Consider the following 26,962-nt stretch of genomic DNA (forward strand, 5'->3'; position numbering starts at 1 on the left):
CAGGTGCACTCTAATCTGGAGAACTGAGTTTGATTCCCTGCTCTGCCACTTGAGCCGTGGAGGCTTATCTGGGGAACTAGATTAGTCTGTGCATTCCAACACATGCCAGCTGGGTGACCTTGGGCTAGTCATAGTTCTTTGGATCTCTCTCAGCTCCACCCACCTCACAGGGTGTTTGTTGTGGGGGAGGGGAAGGGAAAGGAGATTGTAAGCCCCTTTGAGTCTCCTTACAGGACAGAAAGGGGGGTATAAATTCAAACTCTCTTCTCCTCCTCCTCCTCCTCCTCCTCCTCCTCTTCCTCCTCCTCCTCCTCCTAAGCAGCCATGCTCTTCAGGAGAACCTAGGTCTAGTCTGGAGATCATCTGTAATTCTCCAGGAGCTGTTGTAGAGGTTGGCAACTCTACTAATAAGTACTGGCTCCTACTCCTGGTATAGCCGTCATCATGGGTGAGGGAAAAGAAAAGTTGGCATTGGGTGTGCTGCTACATCACTTCTGGGGAAACCCCCAAAATGGCATAGAGTAGCTCTAGGAATGGTTGGAAGGTCTATGGTGAAACGATGGATTCCTAAAGCTACGCCACGTCACTGTCTCTTGAAGTGACACAGCAGCACACAACTTTGCCCAGACTCCATGTCCCTGCCTTTGAACCTGCCACTGCGTTCACATCAGAAGAGAGGTGAAACGCTGCTACCAAACTCCCAGGAGGGATGCTGCCAGTCAGCAGACCACATCAGCTTTGAAAGAGCCTACCTTCAATCCCCTACTGGGGACCAGGGTGGACCTGCCAACCCAAATTCTGAAGAGCAGCTCTTGGACTTGGACATGGAGGACCACATGTGAATTTGTCTGTCCATCACACCTCGAACGCTCCAGAGTTCAAGCCGTCAGCCATCTGCCAAGCCTCTTTTTAATGCCTCAAACAACCCTTCTGTGAAATGGGTGTAGCGGTTTCTTCCAGAAGCAGGCTGGAAGGCTCAATTAATGTTATGTTTGTAAAGTTCCAGAAGCACATTGCATGAAGGGAAATGCAAGAGGTCCCAGCCCTACTGAAAGGAACCGTAGCTGTCGGCAAAGCCACCTCAATGCGATCTGATGCAAAGAAGGCTTGGTTGAATGTTGCAGTACCCCAAGAAATATCCTCAGCAAAATGCTGTTCTATCTTTATTTTACACCGATGCTACATGTGTGCAAACTTAGGTCTGACCTCTGCTTTCAGTCCAACCTCTGAGAGGAAGAGGAAGAAGAGTTTGAATTTATACCCCACCTTTCCCTCATGTAAGGAGACTTGAAGGGGCTTACAATCTCCTTTCCCTTCTTCTTCCCCCAACAGACACCTTGTGAGGTAGGCAGGACTGAGAGAGTTCAGAGAGAACCGTGACTGGCCTAAGGTCAATCAGCATACTTCATGTGGAGGAGCAGAAAAACAAATCCAGTTTACCAGATTAAAGTCCACTGCTCTTCACTACTACACCTCACTAGCTCTCTAAGCTGGGGTTGCCTATTCTGGGCTGGTAAATTCCAACCTATTTGGGGGTGGGGCCTAGGGACTTCAGCAGAGCGTGATGCCGTTGAATCCACCCTCTAAAGTAGCCATTTTCTCCCAGATCTCTGAAAGCAGGAAAGAAGGCACAGTTCCGAGAGATTCCCGGGCCCCATTTGAAGGTTGGCAACTACAGTCATCTTTCCTGGCTCCTGGTCATACAGTCCCGGCTAGCCCAATCTCACAAATTCAGTTGAGCTTGGAACCCAAGCAGAATCTCCCATCATGGCTAATACTTGGATGGGAGACCACCAAGGAAGACTGGCCTTCATCCCGTCATGCCAAGCCTCTATCTGTGTTCAGAGCCTTGCTTGCAGTATCCATGTTTTGGAAAGCAAAGGCTGGCACTTCGTCTTATAAGGAAGAGGCCAACAACGCTGGGTTCAGGGGTCTACAAAGAAAGCCCAAACAGGGATCTTAAGAAGCAGCGAGTGCGAAACTGGAACTGTTAGCTGGAGGGGTGGAGAGAGAAAGCGGCAGGAGGAAGATCTGATGCAGCGCTGAACCCAACCGAACGAAAGAGGATGACAAAAGAAACCCTTCGGGGCAACAAGCCCAGCTCTGGCAAAATTAAAATTGGCTGGCTCCCAGGTTTGCATCCAGGAGGATTAATTAAACAAATGCTAAGTACTTTGTGCTTTCAAAGGGGTTCAAAGGAGCGAGGGCAGCCTGGTGGCCAGGGGTGCTAATCTCCAGGTTGTGGCTGGAGGTCTGCTGCTGCTTTAACCGATTGCCAGGCAAGAGAGGTCAGTTCCACCAGGGAAAATGGCTGGTGGACCCTATAGGTGGGCTCTATAGCATTATACCCCATTAAAGTTCCTCTCCACCCCCCCACCCCACGGCAAATATCCAGGTATTTCCCAATCCACAGCTGGAAACCCTACCAATGGTGAAGAGGTGAAAACCCCCAATGTGTTACATACAGGTCCATTTGACAAGGTCTTGTTCTGCTGGTCGCATTGGGGGAGGGGGGATATTTCTACAAGTTTGACTTCGATGCTAAGGAATAAGTTCCAGATATTGGGGGGGGGGCACATGAGGCAGCCCCCTGGCTGAAGCCAAACGGGTCTGCAGTCAATTCCTTGCTTGAGGAAATCTGCTGGATACTCCACTCCCCCCACCCACCCCCATTCATACCACCTTGATTTCTATGAGACAACATTTATTAATGCAAAGAAATGAATAATAGTATAACATGATATTAATCATCATCATCATCATCGAGCTTCAGCGTCTATGGCACAAACCAGCTGAGGTCGTCCCAGTGGTAATCGGCACGCTGGGCACCATCCCAAAAACACTAGGGCAGCACTTGAAACATCTTCGAATTGACAAAATTAACATCTGTCAAATTCAGAAGGCAGCCCTGCTGGGATCCGCACGAATACTATGCCGATACATTACAACTTCCTAGGCCTCTGGGTGAGGCTCGAATTGTAATGAAGGCCAACAACCAGCTAAAGATCTGGCAGCTGTGAAATCTACAACAACAACAACAACAACAACAACATGAAAAACAATATGAAAACATGAATAGTAGCAAAAAGAATTCAGATTCAGTGCCCAGGCATTGCGGGAAACTGTATAATATGAGTGATGCATTTATTTCAGGCAGGGATGTCTCACTTGCCAACCAGCGGTTCTTAAAGGCAGATGACCAGATATTTAAAGCAGTGTAATAGATTTTAAAAAACAACTGAACTAGGCAGATCTTGAGAAGGAGGCTGGGGACGGATGAGCCAATGCTGGCCCTTTCGTATGTGCCCAGGGCAAAGCTGATCACCACTTTGGGATCAGGGAGGAATTTTTCTCCAGTCCACATTGGCCAGGAGTTTTTTCCTTCCTCTGGGCTTAGGGTAGGGATCATCACTGGGCAGTGGCGTTCCTGCCTAGGGACAGGGGGTACCCTATGTCCCCGGGCGCCCCCATTTGGTCACGTGGGGGGCGCCACCATTTCAGGGTCGTTTGTGTGATTTTTAAAATTTTTTAATGTTTTTTACGTTTTGGCCTGCAGGGGGCGCATCTTTAAGGCTAGCAACACCAAATTTTCAGGGTACCATTCAGAGACTGTCCTGATGATACCATCCAAGTTTAGTGATGTTTCTTGGTTCAGCAGCAAAGTTATGGACCCCCCAAAGGGTGGTGCCCCTCATCCCCATTGTTTTCAATGGGAGCTAATAACAGGAGATTAAGCCAACCCCTTCTGAGGGACCATAACTTTGGTCCACCTCTGAACCTAACTTCACTTAGAAACTTGGGTGGCATCATATGAATAGTTACCAGATGATACCCTGAAATTTTGGTGTCACTAGCTTTAAAAAAAATACACCCCTTACAGGCACCCCAAGAAAGTTGCCTCCAAGATTCTTTGTTTTGCAGTGATTTTGCTTCATTGTAGCCAATGGGAATAAATTTTTTGAGTGTGTAGGCAGGCTGCACATTTTTTGAAGATAGAGGCAACCAGACTTTCAAGGTGGCTCAGGAGGCCCCTCCTGGTAATAGCATTCAGGCATAGAGACCTTTGCTTCTGAGGGTTCAATTTATGGACCCCCTCAAAAGGCTTATTTTGCTTTCCACGCTTCCTGCACATGAAAGCCTGTGGGCTGAGTTCTCTCAGAACTCTCTCAACTCAAGTTGCTCCTCCCCCCCACCCAGAAGCAAAGCTCACCCAGCTTTTATGCTATTACCCAAGACCCTCTTTGGAGCCACCTTGAAAGTCTGGTGCCTCTATCTCTCTGTAAAATGTGCAGCCAGTGGCTATTACACACCTGGTGAAATTCCCAGAATCCAAGCCAGGCTCTTCAGGCAAGTTCTGTGGTGGGAAAAATTCCCTTTACCACCATAGACCTTCAATGGGGCTTTCTGTTATGCCCAGATGGCTCCTGTGGTAGAGGTTTCAATGGGAGTGCACTGTGGTAGGGGTCTTGCTCTGGGTGGGGCATTTCCTGCAGGGCTGCTGGTGTGAGTTCCTGAAAGCTGAACCAACCAGTTCTAAGTGCGCTAAAAATGCTGTGGGCACCAAGTTGAAGGTGAACCTGATGCCCACAGCATTCGGCCATCCCAGGCAAACTTCTAGTGCCCCTGCACCCAGAGCAAAGACCACTACCACATTGCCTCCTGTTGAAACCTCTATCACAGCCAGCTGGGCATAAACATGAAAGCCAAATGTGCCTTAAATTTGCCCAGATTCCGGCTGAATCTGGTATTTGTTTCAGGATCTAAATCTCCAACCCCTCAAAAGTGATAGTTATTTCAGCATCACTTTCTAATTTTGTTTTAACCGGAGACCCCAGATTCTTCCTTTAAGGTGGATTTAAAAGAAGAATCTGAGCTCCCTAGTTTAAGCACCATTGAAAGTGATGCTGTTTGGGGGTGTATTCCACTGGAGGTGTTTTGTGAGAGATGATGCTGACATTTGTTTGGTAAATGTTTTGCTGGGTGTGGTTTGTGAGAGATTTACATGCTTAATACCCACTTGCACTGGCTTGGAGTTGTTTCTCAGGCTAACCTACCTCATAGGGTTGTTGTGATTAGGAAATTAGGAAAAGAGTTGGTGGGGAGAGAGCCATGTATGTTTTGCTGGGAGTGGGAGGTGTTTTGTGAGCTGGTGCAAAAAATAATTGTTTGTTCATGGTGGGGGAGGGTGGCTGCCCATTCGCCAGGGGGGGGGGGCAAACTCAGGTTTTGTCCCCGGGCTCCAGTTTGCCTAGGTTTGCCCCTGTCACTGGGAGGGTGGGAGGTGGAGGGAGGTAGCTATGAATTACCTGCATTGTGTAGGGGGTTGGACTAGATGCCCCATGGGGTCCCTTCCAGCTGTATGTTTCTATGTTTACAAGACAACCAACCCCCTGTGCTATTTTGCATCATTCGGGTTTTGCTAGTCCTGATCTGGGGCAGAGAGGAAAGACGGGTGATGATTGCTACTCCAGCACTTATTCAACTACCCTTCTGGCTCCAAAGATTTCCACGGCTATCTCCCACACCTTTCCTCCCATAAGGGCTAAAAATGTGCTCTCTTTTGCACACAGTTCACAAGATATAATTAACTGTTGGATCTTGTTGCCACAGGATGGCCACAGAGTTAACCTTCAAAGGGGATTAGACACATTTGTGGAGGAGATGGCTGTTCAGCACAAAGGTTAACAGAACTTCCATGATCAGGGGCAGTGTACCTCTGAATAATGGTTGGTGGGATGGGCAGTTGGAGGCAAAACATAAGCTGTAAACATATGCTGCTTGGGGACCTGTCTGGGGTGGGGCAGAGTTCTTGGTAAGGAGGGAACTGGGTGGCTGAGGGTGCCCCCCTTCATGTGGTGCCCAGGGCACCCTAGCTGTGCCTCCGGCTGCACAATAGTAAACTGCCTCTGTGCATCTCTTGCCCTGACTTTGCTGGCCCAGACTACCCTTATCGCATTAGATCTGCAAGCAGGGTGGGCACTGGTAAGTATTTGGATGGGAGACCACCAAGGAAGTCCAGGGTCACTACGCCAAGGCAGCCAATGGCAAGCCACCTCTGAACATCTCTAGCCTTGAAACCCCCTGGGATCACTGTTTTCTTGTGATATGGATGGCCCAGCTAGACTAATCTCCCCAGAGCATGGAAGATAAGCTTGGTTGGATAGGAAACTACTAAGAAAATCCGAGGTTGCTACACAGAGCCACGCAATAGTGAACCACCTCTGTTCATCTCTTGTGACAATGGCACACTTTCCCTTTTAATATTGCTTGACAGAGGGGAACTGAGGCTTGGCCAGGGAAATATGGCCTGAAGCCTGGAACTAAATTAGTTGGGGAGCAGCTGTGGCCATTCAGGCCTCAGAGTGAGCTTTAGACACAGGCCATGAATGACTACAGCACAAGACCCTAAGAACAGAGGGAAAGGTGAGACCTCTGCATTGGCTGAGAATCTAGCCTTGTGCCCGTCCTTGGCCAACTGTTACCCTCTGCTCTTCCACTCAAAAGCCTTTCCTTTCACTCAGTCTCTTCCTAGTTCAGATGGAATCTCCTTTCCTGTGCCTTCAATCCATTACTCCTTATCCAAGTCTCTGGAGCAACAGAACACAAACTTGCTCCATCTTCAACATGATATCCCTTCAAATATTTAAACATTATTATTATTATTATTATTATTATTATTATTATTATTATTATTATTATTATTATTATTATTATTATTGTCATTATTATTGTCATTATTATTATTATTATTATTATTATTATTATTATTGTCATGATTATTATTGTCATGATTATTGTTATTGTTGTTGTTGTTGTTGTTGTTGTTAATTCGATTTAATAGACTGCCCTACCCCCGAAGGACTCAGGGCGGTTCACGCACCAATCAAACATAAGGTGACCAGATGGTCACCTTTGTAAACCAGGACAGGGGGTAGGTGGCCGCGTGCACGCACGCGTGCATGCGTGCGCAGCCACAGGAGCGCACTGCCTTCTGGAGCTTGCCGTTTCCCGCCCTGTCACAGGGCAGGAAACGGCAAGCCCCAGAAGGCCGTGCTCCTGCAGCTGCGCGCACGGGAGGCTGCTGCACTGCCTTGCGCCCCAGAAGGCAGTGCGGCAGCCTCCCAAAAATCGGGACAATTGAAATAACCCGTGGGACGCGGGACAAATTGTTTGAAGGCGGGACTGTCCCACCAAAAGCGGGACGTCTGGTCAGCCTGATCAAACATAATACAATACAGGTAAAAAATCGAATAATCCCAATTAAAACAATAAATATGATAAAACAGTAGCAGTAGCAACAATAACCTGTCCGTAGTTAGACAAACAGTTAAAACAGATGACATCCTGTCCCAGGAGGGGACTGGCAGATGATCAGATAAGCCGATGGCACATAGGGCAACAAAGAGGGCGGAGTCAGCGGCCAGCCTCCCCAAAAGCCCGGTGGAACAGCTCGGTTTTACAGGTCCTGCGGAACTCCCCAAGGTCCCGCAGGGCTCTGACAGCTGGTGGAAGAGCGTTCATGTCCCCCCTTAACCTTCTCTTCTCCAGACTAAACATACCTAACTCCCTAAGCTGCTCCTCCCAGGCCTTTTTGCTGAAACCCAGACCTTTTTGCCATCATGCTCGCCATTCTCTGGACTCATTCCCGCTTGCCAATCTCCTCCTTGAATTGTGTTGAATTGTGCCTCCAGCTTTGTTTGTCTTTGGCCCCAGTTGGGCACTGACCACCAGACGGTAGCTGGCAAGCAGATCTGAAAGATATTTTTTTTTTGCCCCACTGGGGACATGCGCAGGGCCTCTGAATTCAGGTTGGCACAAGCAGTTCTGCACTTGGCCTCAGGAGAAAGCCCTGGAGGGGTTTCAGAGTACATGAAAAAGGAATAGAGAGAGACCTGTTTGCAGAGGCACCCAGTTCTCTCCCTTGGCAAGCAGTTCCCACACAACGAAAAACACACACCTTCACTTTCAAACCACCCTCACACAACCGGAGAAGATGCAAGCTTCCTTGTTTACATCTGTTGTGGGGAGAACAAGAAAGAACAAGCAGCAGAGTGACTGGCGAAGAGGCCAAACTTGATGTACATCGGCAGGGACCTCCAATCTTTCTACTCTGCCGCGCCTTTATTTTGGCTCCCGAAGATGTAAGTTCCCGCCATCTGTTCTAATTTGATGGGAAGAACCTTCCAGAAAAGCAACATTCTCTTCTCAGCCCTTCCTCCGACCTAATGACAGATTGATCTCTCCCCGCCAGGGGCCCAGAGCTGGCTATGCTGAGCAGCTAGATGTCAGGCTGCTTCTGAAGACCGAGCCAGCTGTTCAGCTCTTCTATCCCGGTGATCTCAGCCCTTGTCCTGACCTTCCCTATAAATGCACAAGGGGAACCTTCAACAACAAATCATTCCCTTAAAAAAAGGAGGGGAAAAAAATCACTGTGATTTATGATCTTCCTCCATGACTAGAGCTTGCAAGTTCTCGACAGGCCCTGCTAGGAAAGAAGGGCAAAGTGCTTGCCTCAGGAAGCAGATTTGGGGAACCATTAAAAAGTTATTTTACATGTTTACTTCTGGGAGACGGCTGTCGATGGATGCCGCAGGATCCAAAATATGGTGGGCCCCTTTTTGCGACAGAGCAGACCTCAAACCTGTGGCCTTGGGTGTGACAGGTAGAAGGTTACACAGCACGCCACCTCTAGCTAGAAAAACAGAGTTGCTGAAAAACAAGCCAAGCCTGTAGGCTCCGTCCCCACATGAGGGAAACAGGGGCAGGGCGTGTGACAAGCCCTGCCCTCTAAACTACCAGGTTGGGTCATGTTTTCCGGGCCACATGTTTTCATTTTCACAGCTGGTGCATTATTGCGGCTGAGAAGATGAGGGCCAACCAGGGCTGGCCTTATAATGAAGCCCTGGGTAACAGATGGTGATGGGCAGCATCCTCCTCCGCCTCCTCTGCCACACCTGCACCTTGGAATGGTATGAATCTGTGTGCCCCCTCCTTCGACAGTTGCAGAGGTGTATGGTGTAAGTGGTGCTTCCAGACACTGGTGAAAAAGCGCTTAGAGCTAAACGGGATCAGCTGAATCAACCACATGATGGACCTTTGCTGACCACACCATTTTGTGGAGCAAAGAAGACAGTGGCAATGTCAACTCCTGCTCCACATAAAACACTCTCAAAGAAATTCAAAAGCAAGCCCGTCTTCCTACTCATTTGTTTATGTGTTTATTGAAATATTTACCTCTTGCTTCCCTATAATCTATATCCCAGGTGGCTTACAAAAAAAAAATCGCAAGAAAATGGCAAGAAACACACAACAAAAATTTAAAACACATACAGGCAACAAAAGCAGCTATTGCAAATAAAACGACATTTTAACAATAAGCCACTGTTAGCACTGGCATAATAATCCAGATATACCACAAAACCCTAAAATAACTCATTTATTATAACTCCCATTTGTTAAAATACTCAGATGTTAAAGGCTGCCTGGATAATAATAAAGTCTTGGCCATGTGCAGAAAGGTGACCGGGGAGGGAGCCGACAGAGCTTTCCTTGGGGAGACATTTCCCAGATTAGGCCTTGTCTCGAATCCCTACCAAATGTACACAGGGGAATAGAGAGGTAACCCTCTTCAGATGACCTTACTGAATACTGGAGACTCCTTCCTGCCATGCCGGCCTTGAATATGTAAAAAGCTCCTCTCTCCTTTAAAGAAGAAGCCTAGCATTTCATTTTACCCCCCTGCCTCCTAACCTAGCAACAGGGGAGACTGTGGTTTTTTCTGCACAAAGCATTTAAAGCATTTGGGAAACATTTTAAAAAGAATAGTTTTCTTGTTTTTTTGTCTGCATAGCTTGGAAAAAGAAAGCATTTAATTTGAAGATGGCTCTTTTTAAAAAACACACACACACATGCACTTGTGATATCATATCTACATGGCTTCGAATCTACATCACACACACACAAAAGGAAAAACAGCATGTTGGCATTGTTGACAGGCAAAACAATGTAATTGTGCACAGTACTGATGGAAATGGCAGGCAGCCATGAGGCCAGAGGAGAAAACTTGTCCATAGGAAACTTCAGCAAATGGCGGACAGTGTGGAGAATCACTGAAGCGACAGAAAATGGTGGGTGCAAGAGAAACGAAAGTGAGAGCTTCTAATTGGGTGGGGAAAATAAAATGTTTCCTGAACTCTGCACAGCAAGCATTAAACGTTTTGAAAATGTTTCCAGAAAAAAGATTGCTTAATAACTGCATCCAAAAGAAACAGTTTGAGGAAACAATAAAATGTTTCCCAAATGTTTTGGGCAAAAAGCTGCGTGTTTTATGTTTTATTTTATGTGGGCCCACGTTACATTGTGGATCAAAACAATTTAGGTCTCCGCTGTGCTTTGAAACGCAAAAGCTTTGGACCTGTCATGGCCTCTTGGCCTAATGTACCTCACAGGAATATTTTACAAACAATATTGTACAAACAAATATTGTACAAACAAAATCCGGGGCTACTTTTCACCTCTTTGGAGAACACTGTCTGCTTTATTTTATCTATTAAGAATATTCATCTCCCACCTTTGCATTTAGAAAAGAAATTGGCAAGGCAGCTAACAAAACTCCATGAAAAGCAAATCGTATGAACTGCTATAATTAGAATTTATGTTTCTGAAAATATTTTGTATGTATTTTAGCTCTGGTTTTAATTGTTTTAATTGTAAACTTTGTTAGTTCTATTTGATTTTTAAGACATAATTTTATTATGTATGTTTTAATTTGTTAGCTGCCTTGGTGGGACTTATGGGGACAGAAAAGCAGATATATTTTGCAAAACAAATGTGGCAAATGCAATGGTACTGTGATACTGTGTACATAAAGTAGCATGCCTTCCCGTGGAGAGTCTTCTTTGTTGGTCTTCCTTCCAAGTACTGGCCTTGCTTAGCTTCTAAAATCTGCCGAGCTTGGGCTATACCAATAGTTCCCAACCTGGGGTATGACTTTCCCTAAGGATACGCACAAGAGCATTTGGGGGTACATGAAAAACATTATGTAATGGGTTTGCTAATGTAGGGGTACAATTTTGGGGAAATAGGTTGCCAAGGAGTATGGGAGTGAAAAAACGGCTATACCAAGCTTCCTTCCCTCCTGCAAAAATGCTACTACATGAGTCAGCGGTGTGATGTGGCGGCCAAGTACACCAAAGCAATTCAGGGCTGTATCACTATGAATATAGTGTCTAGCTCAAGGGTTGCAATTGTACCTCTCTATTCTGCATTGGTTAGACCGCACCTGAAATATTGTGTACAGCTCTGGGCACCACAATTAAAGAAGGATACTGACAGAGTTCAGAGGAGGGCAACCAAAATGGGAAAAGGTCTGGAATCCATGCCCTACCAGGAGAGGCTTAGGGAGCTGTTTAGTTTGGTGAAGAGAAGTTTCAGAGGTGACATGATAGCCATGTTTAAATATTTGAAGAGATGTCATGCTGGTGAGGGAGCAAGCTTGTTTTCTGCTGCTCCCGAGACCAGGACCAGGAGTAATGGGTTCAAGGAGAAGGAAAAGATATTCCACCTAAACATCAGGGAAAACATCCTGGCAGTCAGGGCTGTTTGACAGCGGAATGCACTACCTCAGAGTGTGGTGGAGTCTCCTTCTTTGGAGGTTTTTAAACAGAGGCTGGATGACCATGGGGCTTTCCCCACTCACCTTCTGCTGCGCGCCGCTCTCGTGCCCCCTCAGCGCGGGTCATTCCTGGTGCGCTCTCGGGGTTCCCCACGACCCCGCACTCTGCGCGGGGTCATCAAAAGGTGCCGTTTCTTCAGCGCCAGGAATGACGCGCGCTGAGGTGGTGCAAGAGCGGCAGCGTCGGGGTGGCTGCGTGGGTGCCGCCCTTGCAAGTGGGGAGCGCCACTGGACCCCGCGCTACTTTCCCGGAGTAGCGCGCAGCAGAAGGTAAGTGGGGAAAGCCCCCATCTGTCAGGAGTTCTTTGATTGTGTGTTCCTGCATGTCAGGGGGTTGGACTTGATGGCCCTTGGGGTCTCTTCCAACTCTATAGCTCATTCCGCACATGCAGAATAATGCACTTTCAAACTGCTTTCAGTGCTCTTTGAAGCCGTGCGGAATAGCAAAATCCACTTGCATACAGTTGTGAAAGTGGTTTGAAAATGCATTATTTTGCTTGTGCGGAAGGGGCCCCTGATTCTACTCTATGCAACAGTTTGTCAGATTCTTTCAGATGCAGTTCAGATCTTCATATGGCCAAGTCTCCTTTTTAAATTGGATCCGGAAGTGAAGTTAGCAGCAGATAAACTAATACGACCAGCAAAAGTCCTTTAGAAATTACTTGCCACAATCAAGTATCCAAACCTACAGCAGGACTATCTTGGAAGTTCTCCAGAAGAACACCACCTTTGTCTGGTACCTAAATGCCAGGACAGGAGGAACAAGATGGCTCTTTTTAGCATCAGATTGCCAAATTCTCAGCACCACCATCAAGAAGAGCTGCATAATAACTCACTCTACCTTGGACAGCGGAGCAGAAGACAAAGAACCAGACCTTAACATGCAGGTGGGTTCACCTGGGAGTAACTCTGAGCCTTATCGAGAACATCTCTTGGGGATATTTTCCCACTAGCGACGTCTGTCAAGCAAGTCATGGCCACTGCAGGTGTGTTTCTTGACAAACATTTGCTTATCTCCAAGAAGTGCATGAGTCAACACATTGATACATGTCGAGAAGGGAACAGGGAAGGAATTAAGAAAAGCTTCATTGACAGTGAATCCCAGCCAGACTCCTGTCTGAAAAACTTGCTCATGTCTTGGAAGATGCTCAGGTATAAAAATCAAGATTGGGATCAATTTCGGTTTCCCCTCCAGCCATGCCAACGAGAGCAGGGGCCAGTGTTTCACACAGCTGGAGGCAGACAGCGTGGGCTGCTGCCTGCTTTTCCATTGGCAACGTAATCAGGGATGGGTGAATGTGAAGAAGAGAGGATTCCTTGACGGAATGCAATAGATCCTGCGTAAGGTTGCTAGGTCTGGGTTGTGAAATATCTGGAGATTTGGGCGGCAGGGGGGGGGGGCGTGTAGAAACTGGGGAGGCTGGTATTTGCGGAGGACAGTGGCTTCAGCAAGGTACAATGCCATGAACTAAGGCTGATCATTTGGTAAGCCCAAATGACACCCCCCAAACCCCTACGGGAGTTGAGAATATAGGCAGAACGACTATTATTATTATTATTATTATTATTATTATTATTATTATTATTATTATTATTATTATTATTATTATTATTATTATTATTATTATTATTAAATATACTGCCCCATCCCCGAAGGGCTCTGGGCGGTGTGCAGCATAAAAACCACACATAAAATCATCAAATCAGACTTCCATAAATATAATAAAACAGGAGTTGTTTCCTAAAATGGCACTGCACCTGACCTAATCCTCTTAGAAGGAGGGGAGGGGCAGATGGTCTTGATGGCATTAGAGCCCCATATGTCCCAATAGTGGGTCCCGATGTCGTTGGGGACCCATGGACTGGGGGGGGGGGCACACTCAGCGGCTGGTTTCTCCAAAGGCCCGGTGGAACAACTCAGTGGAACAACTCAGTGGAACAACAGTGGACTATCTATACACTGTATAATTACTGGGTGTTCTGTGGGTCAGGTTGCCAGCTCTGGGTTGGGAAATACCTTGGGGACTTTGGGGGTGCAGTCTGAAAAGGGTGGGTTTTGGAAAAGTGAGGGACTTCAGTGAGGTATAAATCCATACAGTCCATCTTCCAAAGTGGCCATTTTCTCCAGGTGAAGTGATCTTTGTCGACTGGAGAGCGGTTATAATCCCAGGAGATCTCCGGCAATCACCTGGATATTGGCACCCCTCATCTGCAGGTCTGTGCAATTAGATATTCTGGGCTGGAAACATAACTCCAGGTTTAAATTGACACCATGTAGTTTGCCAATCTGCAGCACGACCACTGATCTCCAGACCAGAGAGCTGTTCCCCTGGAGAAAACGTCTGCTTTGAAGAGTGTGTTATCTGGAATTACATCCAACAAAGGTCTTCCTGTCCCCAAGCCTTGCCCTCCAACCCCAAATCACTAGGAATTTCCCAGCTCAGAGGGCCTTTCCCCACTTACCTTAAGCCCCACGCTACTTGAGGAGAGTAGCGCGGGGTCCCCCGGCACTCCCCACGACAGGGGCGGCGACAGCGCAGCCGCCCCGATGCTGCCGCTGTTGCACCCCCTCAGCGCGCGGCATCCCAGGCACTCTTCTTAACGGCACCTTTTGAAGACTCCGCGCAGAGTGCAGGGTCGTGGGGGTGCCCGGGCGCACGCCTGGGATGCCGCGCGCTGAGAGCAGCGCACTGCATGGGGGGATCGAATAGAGTGGGGAAAGGCCCAGAGTTGGCAATACAAGAACCACAGCATGCTGGGAAAGGAAGCTTCTGACCCACTGTGATATTATCCAACCCCCTTCCCATTTTTCTGGAACTGGTGTCAGGGGTGTACCGCCCAGGAGGACATATGGGGTGAAATATACCTGAGATGCGGCCATTTAGTCCCATTGGGAGTGAGTGAAAAATCACCCCCCATCCTCCACCCCCCCCCCCCGGGTCCATACACTGATTTCAAGACATGGAACAATAAAATGTTGTTTGGTCATGGTGGGGGAGGGCGGCCACCCATACTGGGGGGTGGGGGAACTCAGATTTTGCACCGGGCTTCATTTTCCCTAGATACCCTCTGGGTGACTTTCTCTGTTAGGGAAACCTGACCTGATCCAAACATAAGGGTTCCTCAAGGGTACACCCACAGGCTGTTTCAGGTTGAAGTGGCATAATGTCTCTTATTCTTTCTGTGTGTGCCACGGTCCTGATTTAAGCTGGGTCGAGTTCATCTGGGAGTTGAGTTCCCAGAATGGGACCCCCCTCCATCCAAGACCCAAGAAGGACCCAAGGAAAAATATAACATATCATTCAACCCGATACCATCCAGGGTCGATTAGAGCTAACCACTGTCCATCTCTCCCAAGGCTATGTTGGCAAAAAAGGGGAAATGGCTCTCGATTCATCGGTGCCAGGATGAACGGCATTCAGATCACGCAAGTATTAGACACAGTCAAGGAAAAGCTTTTGAAATCGTCACGGTCTCACCTGTCTATTGAAATCCAGGCCGTTCCGATCATTTCCTAGAAGAGAGTGAGAATAAAACCAGGATTAATCCAGACTGTTATTTTAGCAACACTTATAGGGACTGCAGTGGATGGCTACCTATCTCTGTGAGCATACCTCAGACTAGGGGGTTTCTACACCCATTTAACGTATCACGTTGGAATGCTTGTGCTTTATTTCAGCTTTGTTTTGGCTCCATTGTAGATTTCTGAGATCCAGACCCTAGGCATCTGGAACCTAGGCATTTGGAGAGCTCTTGAGATTACAGTTGATCCCCAGGAGACAGAGATCAATACACCTAGAGAAAATGGGCACTTCTTTCAGGCCCCCTGCTCTTGGACTGAGACCTTGAACAGTAAAACCATAAAACTTAAATAAGACACATAAGAAAAAAATATCTCCATTTGTCTCTTCTCTGCAGCCTCTAAACAAAAAGCAGCGACAGAAGTATGTTGAAGGTCAGAGTCCTCTAAGAGGAACTGAAACTTTGCTCTAATGCAGTGATGGCGAACCTTTTCGAGACCGAGTGCCCAAATTGCAACCCAAAGCCCATTTATTTATCGCAAAGTGCCAACACGGCAATTTAACCTGAATACTGAGGTTTTAGTTTAGAAAAAACGGTTGGCTCAGAGGCGTGCATTACTTGGGAGTAAGCTTGGTGATAGTTGGTGGCTTTGCTTTGAAGCAACCATGCAACTCTTCCAAGGGGTGAATCACGACCCTAGGAGGGTTTATTCAGAAGCAACCAAGCTTATTCCCAGTTAAAGGATTGCGCTTTAGTTCTTCACATGAAAATCAGTGGGGTTTAACAGTGCTTAACAGAGTTACCTACACTGCTTCCCCAAAACTTGGTCTTAGGTTTAATGCTAATAATCGAGCCAGTGGCCCAGACCAGCCTAGATGTGTGTGTGTGGGGGGGGGGGACTCTGTTTGTGCGTGCCCACAGAGAGGGCTCTGAGTGCCATAGGTTCGCCACCACTGCTGTAAAGTTGCTCAAGAAAATACTGACCATTTATCAAAACATGGTACAATCCATTTCAGCTGGGCAGTACCATTTAAAGTCCTCAAAGGCAGGATTGTTGCAGAGGCGTATCTCGGGGGAAATGTAGTCCAGAGCAAAATCTGAGCCCCCCCCCCCCCCGCAATGGGCGGCCATCTTCCCCCACCAAAGCCAACTTTTTTTGTACCAGGGGAAGTGGTGTGGGGGGCGATTCCCCCCATGTGACTAAATGGCCGCAGCCCAGGGACATTTGACCCCATATGTCCCCCGGGTGATATGCCCCTGCACTGCTGTGGTGCTACTCAGCCACCTTCAAGAGGGACTTCCAGTGGTGTGGGGAGCAAAACACGCAAAGAAACCCCCCTGCCATTGGAAAGTCCCCCATAGAGCTTACAGGACTTACGCCACCCAAAGGGTGCCAAACTTTTGGCCCTGAACTCTGGGTGGGAGCTGACTAATGTTGGCTCTACTCTGGGAATCCTTCAGTGCACCCTCTTCTTACACTGGCATGAGATTTGGATGCCAGTGCAATGGTGCAGTGGCCCAGATTTCCTGGTTTTGCCACTGTGGATCAGAGGGGCAGGTGCCTGCTAGCACGTCTATCTCCTCCGCTGGGGTAAGTGCCTGGGGGGGGGGCAAATGTGCTGGTGGAAGGCCGCACCATTCCCCAAAGCCCTTTCAGTTCCACCTCTGGATGGGGCAGTAAGTTGGGACACTTAAAAGCACTGCAGAAGAATATGTACCAAAACTCCTCTGACTGAATGGGGCAGGGACATAGCCAGTCTGGAAAAAAAGGAAAAAATGGCCTCTTTGGGAAATGGGTTCTATGACGTTGGTGGCATAGTTCATGGTGTAGTGGTTAAGAGCAGGTGGACTCTAATCTGGAGAACCGGGTTTGATTCCCTACTCCTCCACATGGGTGCAGAATCTTATCTGGTGAACAGGATTTGTTTTGCCACTCCTACACATGAAGCCTGCTGGGTGACCTTGGGCCAGTCCCAGTTCTCTCAGAACTCTCTCAGCCCCACCCTACCTCACAAGGTGTGTGTTGCGGGAAGAGAAAGGGGAAAGGAGCTTGTAAACCACCTTGAGTCTCCTTCAGAAGGGAAAGGAGGGGTATAAATCCAAAATCTTCTTTTTTGGTCTCTCCCCTCTCCAGATCCCACCTTCCTCAGGCTCCACTATAAAAATCTCCAGGTATTTCTCAGCCCGGAGATGGCATTCCTTCTGAACACCCCGTCTTATTGATTGTGCTTGACTTGCACTATGGAATCTGCTTCGAGTCTCTGTAAGGTACACCGGCTAGATAGATAGATAGATAGATAGATAGATAGATAGATAGATAGATAGATAGATAGATAGATAGATAGATAGATAGATAGATAGATAGATAGATAGATAGATAGATAGCCCTAAAGTAGAAGATAAATGACCTACTCCTCTCCCCCCAAACTACAAGTGTTTAGATCCTCAGCTGAAACATTTTAAGGGGTTTTTATTTGTACTTGAAATAACCTTTTAATGGCTTTTGCATTATCCCTGTGCTATTTTCTTCACATGAGAAAGGCAAAACTGCCGTGGTATTGTCAGGGACAGATGATGAGCTGGAAGTCTCGGATGCTATCTCCTGGTCTCAGTAGGTGCAGCCCACAAGGAGCCTGTTTGCTGTACATTCGCAGGGGATGCTAACATCCCACGGGGGCCGGGTGCATAGCTCCAGAGTCTAAAATTACCTAGCTGCACCGCTGCTAATTTCTATACAATCTTCCAACGAAATCTAATTCTCAGCAATGACATCAGTCGTCCTTACTGGGAGAGGGCCCAATAATTATTATTTATCCATTCTTTGGGGAACAAAGTAGCTCACATCTCTTATCTTGCTAATTCTCAGAGCAACACCTGCAAGTTAGAATGGGCTGAGAGGCGGGCTCTGGCTACCGATGACAGCCCTCATGTTTACTGAGGAAAGTGCAAGAACTCTGAATCACACGTTCCATGCAGATGGGTGCTGGCGTATTTGGGTCTGCAGCATGTAGGGAGAAACAGCTATGGCCTCCCTCCCCTGTTTTTGCATCCTCACACTCCAGGGAATTTGAGGTGGCTCTGTTGTAAAAATCATATTGCTTATATGTTAAATTTCACAAAGTGTGATACAAAGTCCTTGTGTTGTTCCCCAGAACAGACAAAGGTGCCTCCATGATTCTCAGCCAAAGCCTCACCCTTTGAAAGGAGGAAAGAAGAATCTGGATCGCTAAGCAGTCACCCAACACAGAATGTGCAACTTGAAGGCTCCTTCCGCACATGCAGAATAATGCACTTTCAATCCACTTTCACAATTGTTGGCAAGTGGATTTTGCTATTCCACAGAGTAAAATCCAGCTGCAAAGTGCATTGAAAGTAGATTGAAGTGCATTATTCTGCATGTGCAGAAGGGGCCTTACAAAAATGCCTTATGTCGAGACAGATTGTTGGCTCATCCGGGCCAATATTCTCAGCTTTAATGGACAGCACTCTTCATCTTTACTATTAGATGTGGCCTTTTTACCAGAGATAGCAGGGTTTGAAACTCAGAGATTTTACAAGCAGCACCATAGTCTCTCCCCATCCACTGACTCAGACTGATTCTGGACAAATATTAAGCATTTTTTCCCCAATACATTTACATCTCACTGTACCCCATGGGTGCTGCACCAGTTTTTCTAAATGCAAACACTCCTCCTGTCAATCTCAAGAATTTTAGCTGGTGGAGGAAAGGAGTCAAATTGGCGAAGTGAAGTGAAAATATTATTTTATGGACACAAACATTTCAGAACAAACTAAAATGACAGTCCAATGTCAGTTCTGCTTACTAAGGGGTTCAGTAGCATCTCAAAAGTAAGGCCTGATCTACCCAGAGTGTAGAATGAAGTGGTAGAAATTGGACCACCTCATACTGCAGGTGGTGAATCATATATCTGAATGTTCTACTCTAAAGTAACAAAATTCCCTGCATGTAGTAATCTAGTATCTCATGAAGAAAAGTTTAGCTTTGCCCTAGCCCTGATAGGCTACTTTCTAAAATGCAAGGCTCCTTTCTTTTCTTCATGAAAAATACACATCTTTAAATTAAAATTAAAAAACATAAAAATATGACAACCATTCTCCACAAATCTGAAGTGGTACAGTTCACAATTCCACCTACTGTTTCCAAGCAATAGGCACAACCAATGTAAGTGTGGGAAGGCCCATAACTTCCAAAACAAACAGTAATTATTGCATGCCATTTTTAATGTAACACAGTTTTTAATTTAATTAGCCTTTGCCACCTTCCTCTTGCCATTTATCTATGCAATATGCTAACCAGCTGGGAGACCTCTGGATAAAAACAGGCATGCATAATGCAGAGGGCAAAGTATGGGATATTTCAGCATCTACAAGGAAGCTTCGAAGCCTTGCTCTGCTAGGCGCTGGGCAAAGCCCGTGCATACCAAGAATCCTGGCCTCTGTCCATTGAATTGATCTGAGGCAAGCCACGACAAGCCAAACTCAACAAACAAGATGAGGGAGAAGAGACAGCAGAGGAGGGTGGGAAAAGATTACGATCAGCAGCTTTTACACAACTCCGTGTGTCCTGAAGATAGCATTTTGTTTTTGAAAAAGAACACTGTAAACAACGTTTTGCATTGACAAACACGAGGGGGCTGGAGCCCAAAATGTCCTGCACCTGGCAGGCACTTCCAGATTTCGAAACAGCCACTAACCATTGACTTGGGAAGGCATTTCTGGAAAGGAATGGAGCTTGAGCTGGAATTCAACAGTAATGCATTCCTTGATCTTGGTGGTGCTCAGGAGAACTGACCCTCGGGTTTGGCCCTTGCCAGCTTAGTCCGAGAGGCCGACAATGGCCTGAAAGTCAAGTTAAGAAGGGGATGAGAGAACACACCATTCAGGACTGGGGCAATCACCACATGTAGACTATACATGAAGTGCACACCTGTGCACCAGTGAAATCAGTGTATGTCTTCGAGTATGGACCAATGAGGGCCAACAATGAGAGGGTTCTTTATAGGACAAGAAATACAATTAAATAAACAGGTGAAAGAGAAAGAAAAAAGACCTTAAATGAGTTGAAAAAACTAAAGGGGAAACTTCAATTAAGACCATTTAATAAGAAAATTATTCAGGAAATTAGACCACTAAAAGACCAATTGGAGGGGAAAAAAATAGAAGGGAAACGCTACAAAATTTGAAACTTATTAAACAAAATAATTTAATTAATGCCAATAAGCCAGGGAAATGGCTATCTGCCAGAATAAAAGAGATCAGGGAATCTAGGAACATCAACGTAATAAGTAAGAACGGAGAAAGCAAAAACGACCAGAATAAAATATTAGAGGAATTCCGACATTGCTATTCAGAGTTATACAAGAAAACAGAAGTTCCTGAAAGAAGAATATTTAGACAAACAAATACTCTCCAGTGTGGCAGAAGGAACAATGGGGCCAAACCAGTAGTGTTCGCTGATGACACAGCAGCGCACCAGAAGTCTTGGCCGTCTGCTAACATTGTGAAATGCAAAAAGATTTTCTGCAATAGCTAATGCTGTCTATTCCACTATTAATAATGCAGTTGGTACTAATAACGCCATTGCCTTTACATTCTGTGTAGAACAAGAAAGTACATGCACACATTCAGCAGGTGGTTTATTCCTGTCTGGGATATGGTCCCTCCCAGGCAGTCAGCATGGTATAGTGGTTAGCGTGTCAGACTAGAATCTGGGAACCCGGGGTTTGAATCACCCCTCTGTCGTGGAAGCTTGCCAGTCGCAACCTTTCAGCCTAGCCTACCTTGCAACGTTGTTGTGAGGATGAAACAAAGGAGAAAGGAAGGATGTAAGCAGCTTTGGCTTGCTTTTAAAGAGAAAGGTGGCATATAAATGAAGTAAGTAAATAAATTAAGGAGGCAAGAGGGTGAGAAAGGCTAGCCTTGGAAGACAGAGTGTGAATGTATCCCACCCCTTCATATGCCCTGAAAGAAATAGGAAAGCATTTGTAGGATATAAATCCAACTAAAAAACTATTTTATTATTTTTATTATATTTTATTATTTTATTGTCTATACCGCTCCTCCCTTCTTGGGCTCAGGACAGTTTCCAACAGAATACAAGGATAATCTAAATTCAACAATAAATATAATAAAAACAACTATAAATTTTTAAAAAATCCTATATATAGTTTTTATAACAACACGATGACAATAAAACATCTGAGCTGCATCAGAGAGAGTGGGGAGATGGAAGAAGGAGGGAAGGCCAAAGATGGTAACCGTTACCCTCAACTGTATATCCGTCTTACAGGCCCTGTGGAACTGGATTCGATTCTGCAGGCCCTAGTCTTGTTGGACAAAAAGATCCTGGCTCTGGTTGAGGCTGGCTGGTCTTCCCTCAGGCCAGGGACCACCAGTAAATTTTCACTTGATGATTGGAATGTCCATCGGGGGACATAACGGGAAAGACGGTCTCACAAGTATGTTGGCCCCAGACCATTTGGTCTTTGTATGTCAGTATCAAGACCTTAAACCTGATCCAGTACCCTATCTGGAGCCAGCATAGCTGGCGGAGATTGGACATGTGACCACCATGGGCTCCAGTAAAGACCCACTGCTGTGTTCTGGACCAGCTGAAGTTTCTGGAGCAAGCCCAAGAATAGCTCTGCACAAAGCAAGTTGCAGTAACCAGTCTAGAGGTGACTGTTTCATAGATCCCGGATGGGTAAGTTGGGTTGGGACAGACAGGGCACCAGCTGTCTCACCCAGTGGAGATGGCAAAATGCCACGCGAGTGGTGTAATTCACCTTAACAAGGAGGCTTCAAGGAAGGCTCTTGAAGGTCGGTGCCGCAAGAAGCTGCAATCCATCAAGAGTTGGCATCTGATATCCCCCACCTGCCTCTTTTGGCTTAGCCTTCCCCTCTGTCTTTGCTGGATTTAACTTCAGACTTAGCTCTCTTTCTGCCATTCCGCAGCTTCTAAGCAACCTGCCAGAGCAGCTGGGGCAGCATCCAGATGACTCTCCATCATCAGATACAACCGGGTGTCATCTGTATCCTGATGACAACCCAGTCCAAACCTCTGGATCAGCCTGGCAGGGGGTGCATATAGATGTAGGGCAACCAAAATGGTACAAGATCTGGAATCCATGCCCTACAAGGGAAGACTTAGGGAGCTGAGTATGTTTGGTTTGGTGAAGAGAAGGTTAACAGGTGGCATAATAGCCATGTTTAGATATTTGAAGGGATCATGTCACGTTGGTGAGGGAGCAAGCTTGTTTTCTGCGGCTCCAGAGACTAGGACCGGGGTTCAAGGTGAAGGAAAAGAGATTCCACCTAAACATCAGGAAAAACTTCCTGACAGTCAGGGCTGTTCAACAGTGGAATGCACTACCTGGGAGTATAATGGATTCTCCTTCTTAGGGAAGTTTGTAAACAGATGCTGGATGGCCATCTGACAGGAGTGCCTTGATTGTGTGTTCCGACATTGCAGAGGGTTGCACTTGATGGCCCTTGGGGTCTCTTCCAACTCTATGATTCTATGTTAAATAATAATGGCAAGAGAATTGTCCCTTACGGGACACCACACACCAATCCATGACAGGCAGAGCTCCTCTCACCAATTGCTGCATCCCTCAGTTCTTGGTCTTGGAAAAATTAGGCTGTCCCAGATATTCCCACTTTGATGAGGCAGTTGGTCAGGATATCATGATCAACCAAGTCAAACGCTGCAGTGAGATCTAATAACACCAGCAGCGCCGACCCGTTTTGGTCCAGGTGTCTCTGGAGGTCATTCATGAGAGCCATCAGAGCCATTTCTATCCCATGACCTGCCCAAAAGCCAGACTGGAATGGGTCCAGGATCAATGATTCATCCAGGTAAATCTGGAGCTGCTCAGCAACTGCCCAGGAGAGGTAGTAAGGCCGCTTCTACGTATGAACATGAACACAAACAAAACAGCCTCCTAGTGAGTCAGACCCTTGGTTCACCCAGATCAGTATTGTCTACTCTATGTAAAGGTTTCAATGGTGTTGATGGTAAAGTAACCTTGAGTGCATTCCACAGCCCGGGCGATGGGCCAGCTTCAACTACGGAGACTTTATCTCTGCGCGGGAGATGAGGTCTCCGTTCCCATGGGAAACCAGGAGGGGGATGGGATGGATAGAGTTATAACCTGTGCTTCTGGCGGGAAGTGTCATTCCTGCCACTGCGTGTACTTGAGCTTTCTAAGATGTCTGAATAAACGGTCTTTTTCACCAAAGAGCCTTTTATTTCTGCTTCTATGGAATTCCTTACACTCTAGCCAGCAGCAGTTCCCCGGGGTCGAGGTCTTTCACATCACCTAACACCTTTTTTTAAAAATGGAGATGCTGGGGATTGAACCTGGCACCTTTGGCATGCAAAGCAGAGGCTCTTCCACCAAGTTACAGCCTCTTCCACCAAGTTACAGTCTAGATAGGGGCCTTCCCATGTAGACAGAGGAATGCCGCTGCTATCTGTGGGACCCCCCTCCCATGTGTTTCTTCGGAGAACAATTTATGGGGCTCCTGGGATGGTTGTTCTGATCAAAAGAGGGGGTGGGGAACGACTGTGCGGCTGCTCCATCCTCAGCCAATGTGAGAAGGGGGTGGAGCTAAGCAAGGCACTTCCTCTCCCTCTCCAGTCCTCTAACTAGCTTTTCCACATCGCAGCTCCACCATGGTACAGCTTTGAATCATGGTTCTAACCGGGAAGGAGGAAGGGGTGGTGGTTTGCCAGGTGGGGCAGTCCAATTGCTGTGGTGTTGACACTGCTGTGCCAACGTGGGAAAGGAGGGGGTAGGTGGCCGCAGCCTCAGCAGCGAGTGGCAAAGGGATGGTGCATGGGGACATCACCCTTGCCAGCTCTCACCTTTTCCCACCTCCATGTAAGCAGCTTACGTGCAGTCTTGCACCCATGCCAACCACATTCCCAAAGAGCACAGGCCAGTGTGGTGTAATGGTTTGGAATGCCAACCTAGTGTCTGGCACTCTTCCCCAAAAGAAGTGAGACAGGATGCTGGACTTGATGGACCTTCACTGGTCTGATCCAGCAGGGCTCAGGTTCTGATCAGGGAAAGGCCTTGGCCTCTGTGCCCTGTTGTTGGACTATTCCAGTTGATTTCCAGATCATTTTCCATGGAGAAAATAGCTCCTTTAGAGTGTGGATTCTTAGGCTGATTATACACTGGTTCTTTACCCCACGCTGAAGGGAGATTCTCTTTGGGGCAGAGCTTCTGTTACCAACACCTCCCCTCTTTCACACAGAGCACAGCAGATCTCAGAGTGTCCTTTGTTCATGAGAGTGGGCAAACAGTGACCTTTCCCTTTGCTTTGAAAGGAAGTCAGTGTATGGACCCGGGGGGAAGGAGGAGGGGTGTGTGGGTGATTCCCCCTCCCCACATGACTAAATGGCCATAGCCAGGGGACATTTGACCCCATATGTCCCCCTAGGCCCGTGGTGGTGAACCTTTGGCACTCCAGATGTTGTGGACTACAATTCCCATCAGTCCCTTCCAGCATGGCCAATTGGCCATGCTGGCAGGGGCTGATGGGAATTGTAGTCCATAACATCTGGAGTGCCAAAGGTTCACCACCACTGCCCTAGGCGGTACGTCCCTGGCATTATCCACATACGAGTGATCTCTAGATAACTTCACCCAGAGTTTCATATCAATGTTGAAAAGCAATGTCTCACTTCTTTCACTAAAGAAGAACTTCAATGCAATGTCTAGTTGTGCTTGCTCTCTAGGTAGCCAACTCGGTTCAGCTAGGATGTTATGCCCAGAGCGTGGGTAATCCTTTGCCATTTTAAGCTTGTAATGAGTTTCAAGAAACCCATGCCAAGTTTTTCACCTTTCACTTTGCCACAGGCAGACGTAATTAATCCCCTTTGATGAAATTATAAGCACAAAACCTGAGCTGTGTTTGGGGGAGCCGGGAGAGACAGGGTCTCAATTAGCGCTTAATATATGACAAGCAAATACAATATCTACAGAATGAATTCTGCTAAGATCACCACAGGGAAAGCCGGGCCTAAAATGCTTAATTGATACATGCACAAAATAAACAGACACATGAAAATAACAGGTTGCTTGAACATTAGGCGGTTGCTAGTCCATAGAAGCTAAGAGGAATTTCCATATTCAAGTGCAGTGTACTTTTGTGTAAAGTTTTATGTCCTGTTTCAAAATATTGGCAGATGGAGATGCATATAATGGCCAGTCTTGGTTTACTCCAGCTGCTAGATGGTGATGCACAGGGTAATCTTGGTATCTTGATCTTCCCTCTTCTGACCTAACACAGAATTTGGACTAGAAAAGGAGACAGTATTTTGCTATTGGCAGAGTCAATGGCAAGCTATTTCCTTTTGACTGGACTATGCATTTTGAACAGGCACATGTACACAAGAGAGGGGAACGTGTGTGTTTGTGCCAACAGGTCTCTTTTGACTTGAGGCAACCCCATGACTTTATAACCCTTAAAATTGTCATTAACAGCTTTCCTAGCATTATTGTTTTTTTCCAGGGACTCTTGTCTTCTCATGATGTGACCAAAGTACGATAGCCTGATCTTTGTCATCTGGAGATCAACTGTAATTCTGAGAGATCTGTAGGCCCCACCTTAGGGTTGCAAGATCCCCACCAGTGGTGGGGTATCCCTCGCTTTGGGGGCCCTCTCCCAAGTGCCATTCAGCTGGCTAGCAGGTGGGGGGGATTTACCAGCAGCAAACTGAAGCCTAGCTTTCTGTTGCAGGCAACGCATTGACATCAACACATCACCATCAATGTGGGAAATCTAGGGTATTTGGGCCAGAATTCTATGGTAAAAGCATCTTCTACCATAGAGTTTTTGCCCAAACACCAGAGCCCTTCACGTTGCCTGCACTGATGCATCAGCAACGACAGAGATCAGGGCCTCAGTTTGCTGCGACTAAGTTAGCTCCTACCCCACTTATTCTCTGCTGGTTGCTGGAGGGTGGTGGGGGTAAGCTGGCAACCCTACCTGACCTAGGGATTGGCAACTCTATTCTATAGACATAGGAGCAAGGCATACAAGAAGAGAACAAGGAGAAGAAGAAGAAGAAGAAGAAGAGTTTGGATTTATATCCCCCCTTTCTCTCCTGCAGGAGACTCAAAGGGGCTGACAATCTCCTTTCCCTTCCCCCCTCACAACAAACACCCTGTGAGGTGGGTGGGGCTGAGAGAGCTCCAAGAAGCTGTGACTAGCCCAAGGTCACCCAGCTGGCGTGTGTGGGAGTGTACAGGCTAATCTGAATTCCCCAGATAAGCCTCCACAGCTCAAGCGGCAGAGCTGGGAATCAAACCTGGTTCCTCCAGATTAGATACACGAGCTCTTAACCTCCTGCACCACTGCTGCTCCTAGAAGGAGAGAAGGATTCTTGGGGGGGGGCTGTAAGTGGGTGGGCACTGGTAAGCCCAACAGCCTACAAAAATTTCAAGTACATACTTTCTCTGGTGCATCGGAATGAATGGATTTGAGTGGGATTTATGACCTCATGTTCCTCAGGGGTTTTGCCCTGTTTTTGTTGTTGTTGGGGTGGGTCAGGGAGTTCTGAAGCCTTTTCTCCCAGTGTTCCTCCCTAGCTGGATCTAGCCCACTCCCCGGCACGATGAACATAAACCGAGACGCGGAGCTGAATCCCAGCGATTCCTCTCCCGCACTGAATCAGCAATCGGCAGGCATGGGCCTACTTTGCATGGGTTGGCACCAGCTCTGCGACTTTGC

At 47.0% G+C, this 26,962-nt stretch overlaps 1 protein-coding gene across 3 annotated transcripts in view; it reads right to left on the bottom strand.

Moving 5' to 3' along the window:
- POU2F3 (POU class 2 homeobox 3) overlaps nt 1-26,962 on the bottom strand; it is a 103,542-nt gene that overhangs the window by 44,744 nt on the left and 31,836 nt on the right. For all 3 annotated transcript variants that reach the window (XM_048512973.1, XM_048512975.1, XM_048512972.1), the window contains one exon: nt 15,154-15,188. In XM_048512973.1, the coding sequence (XP_048368930.1) occupies nt 15,154-15,188 (35 nt within the window). The remainder of the gene's footprint in view (nt 1-15,153; nt 15,189-26,962) is intronic.

The sequence above is a fragment of the Sphaerodactylus townsendi genome, linkage group LG12, assembly GCF_021028975.2.
Source record: "Sphaerodactylus townsendi isolate TG3544 linkage group LG12, MPM_Stown_v2.3, whole genome shotgun sequence".
In the NCBI taxonomy this organism is placed as follows: domain Eukaryota; kingdom Metazoa; phylum Chordata; class Lepidosauria; order Squamata; family Sphaerodactylidae; genus Sphaerodactylus; species Sphaerodactylus townsendi.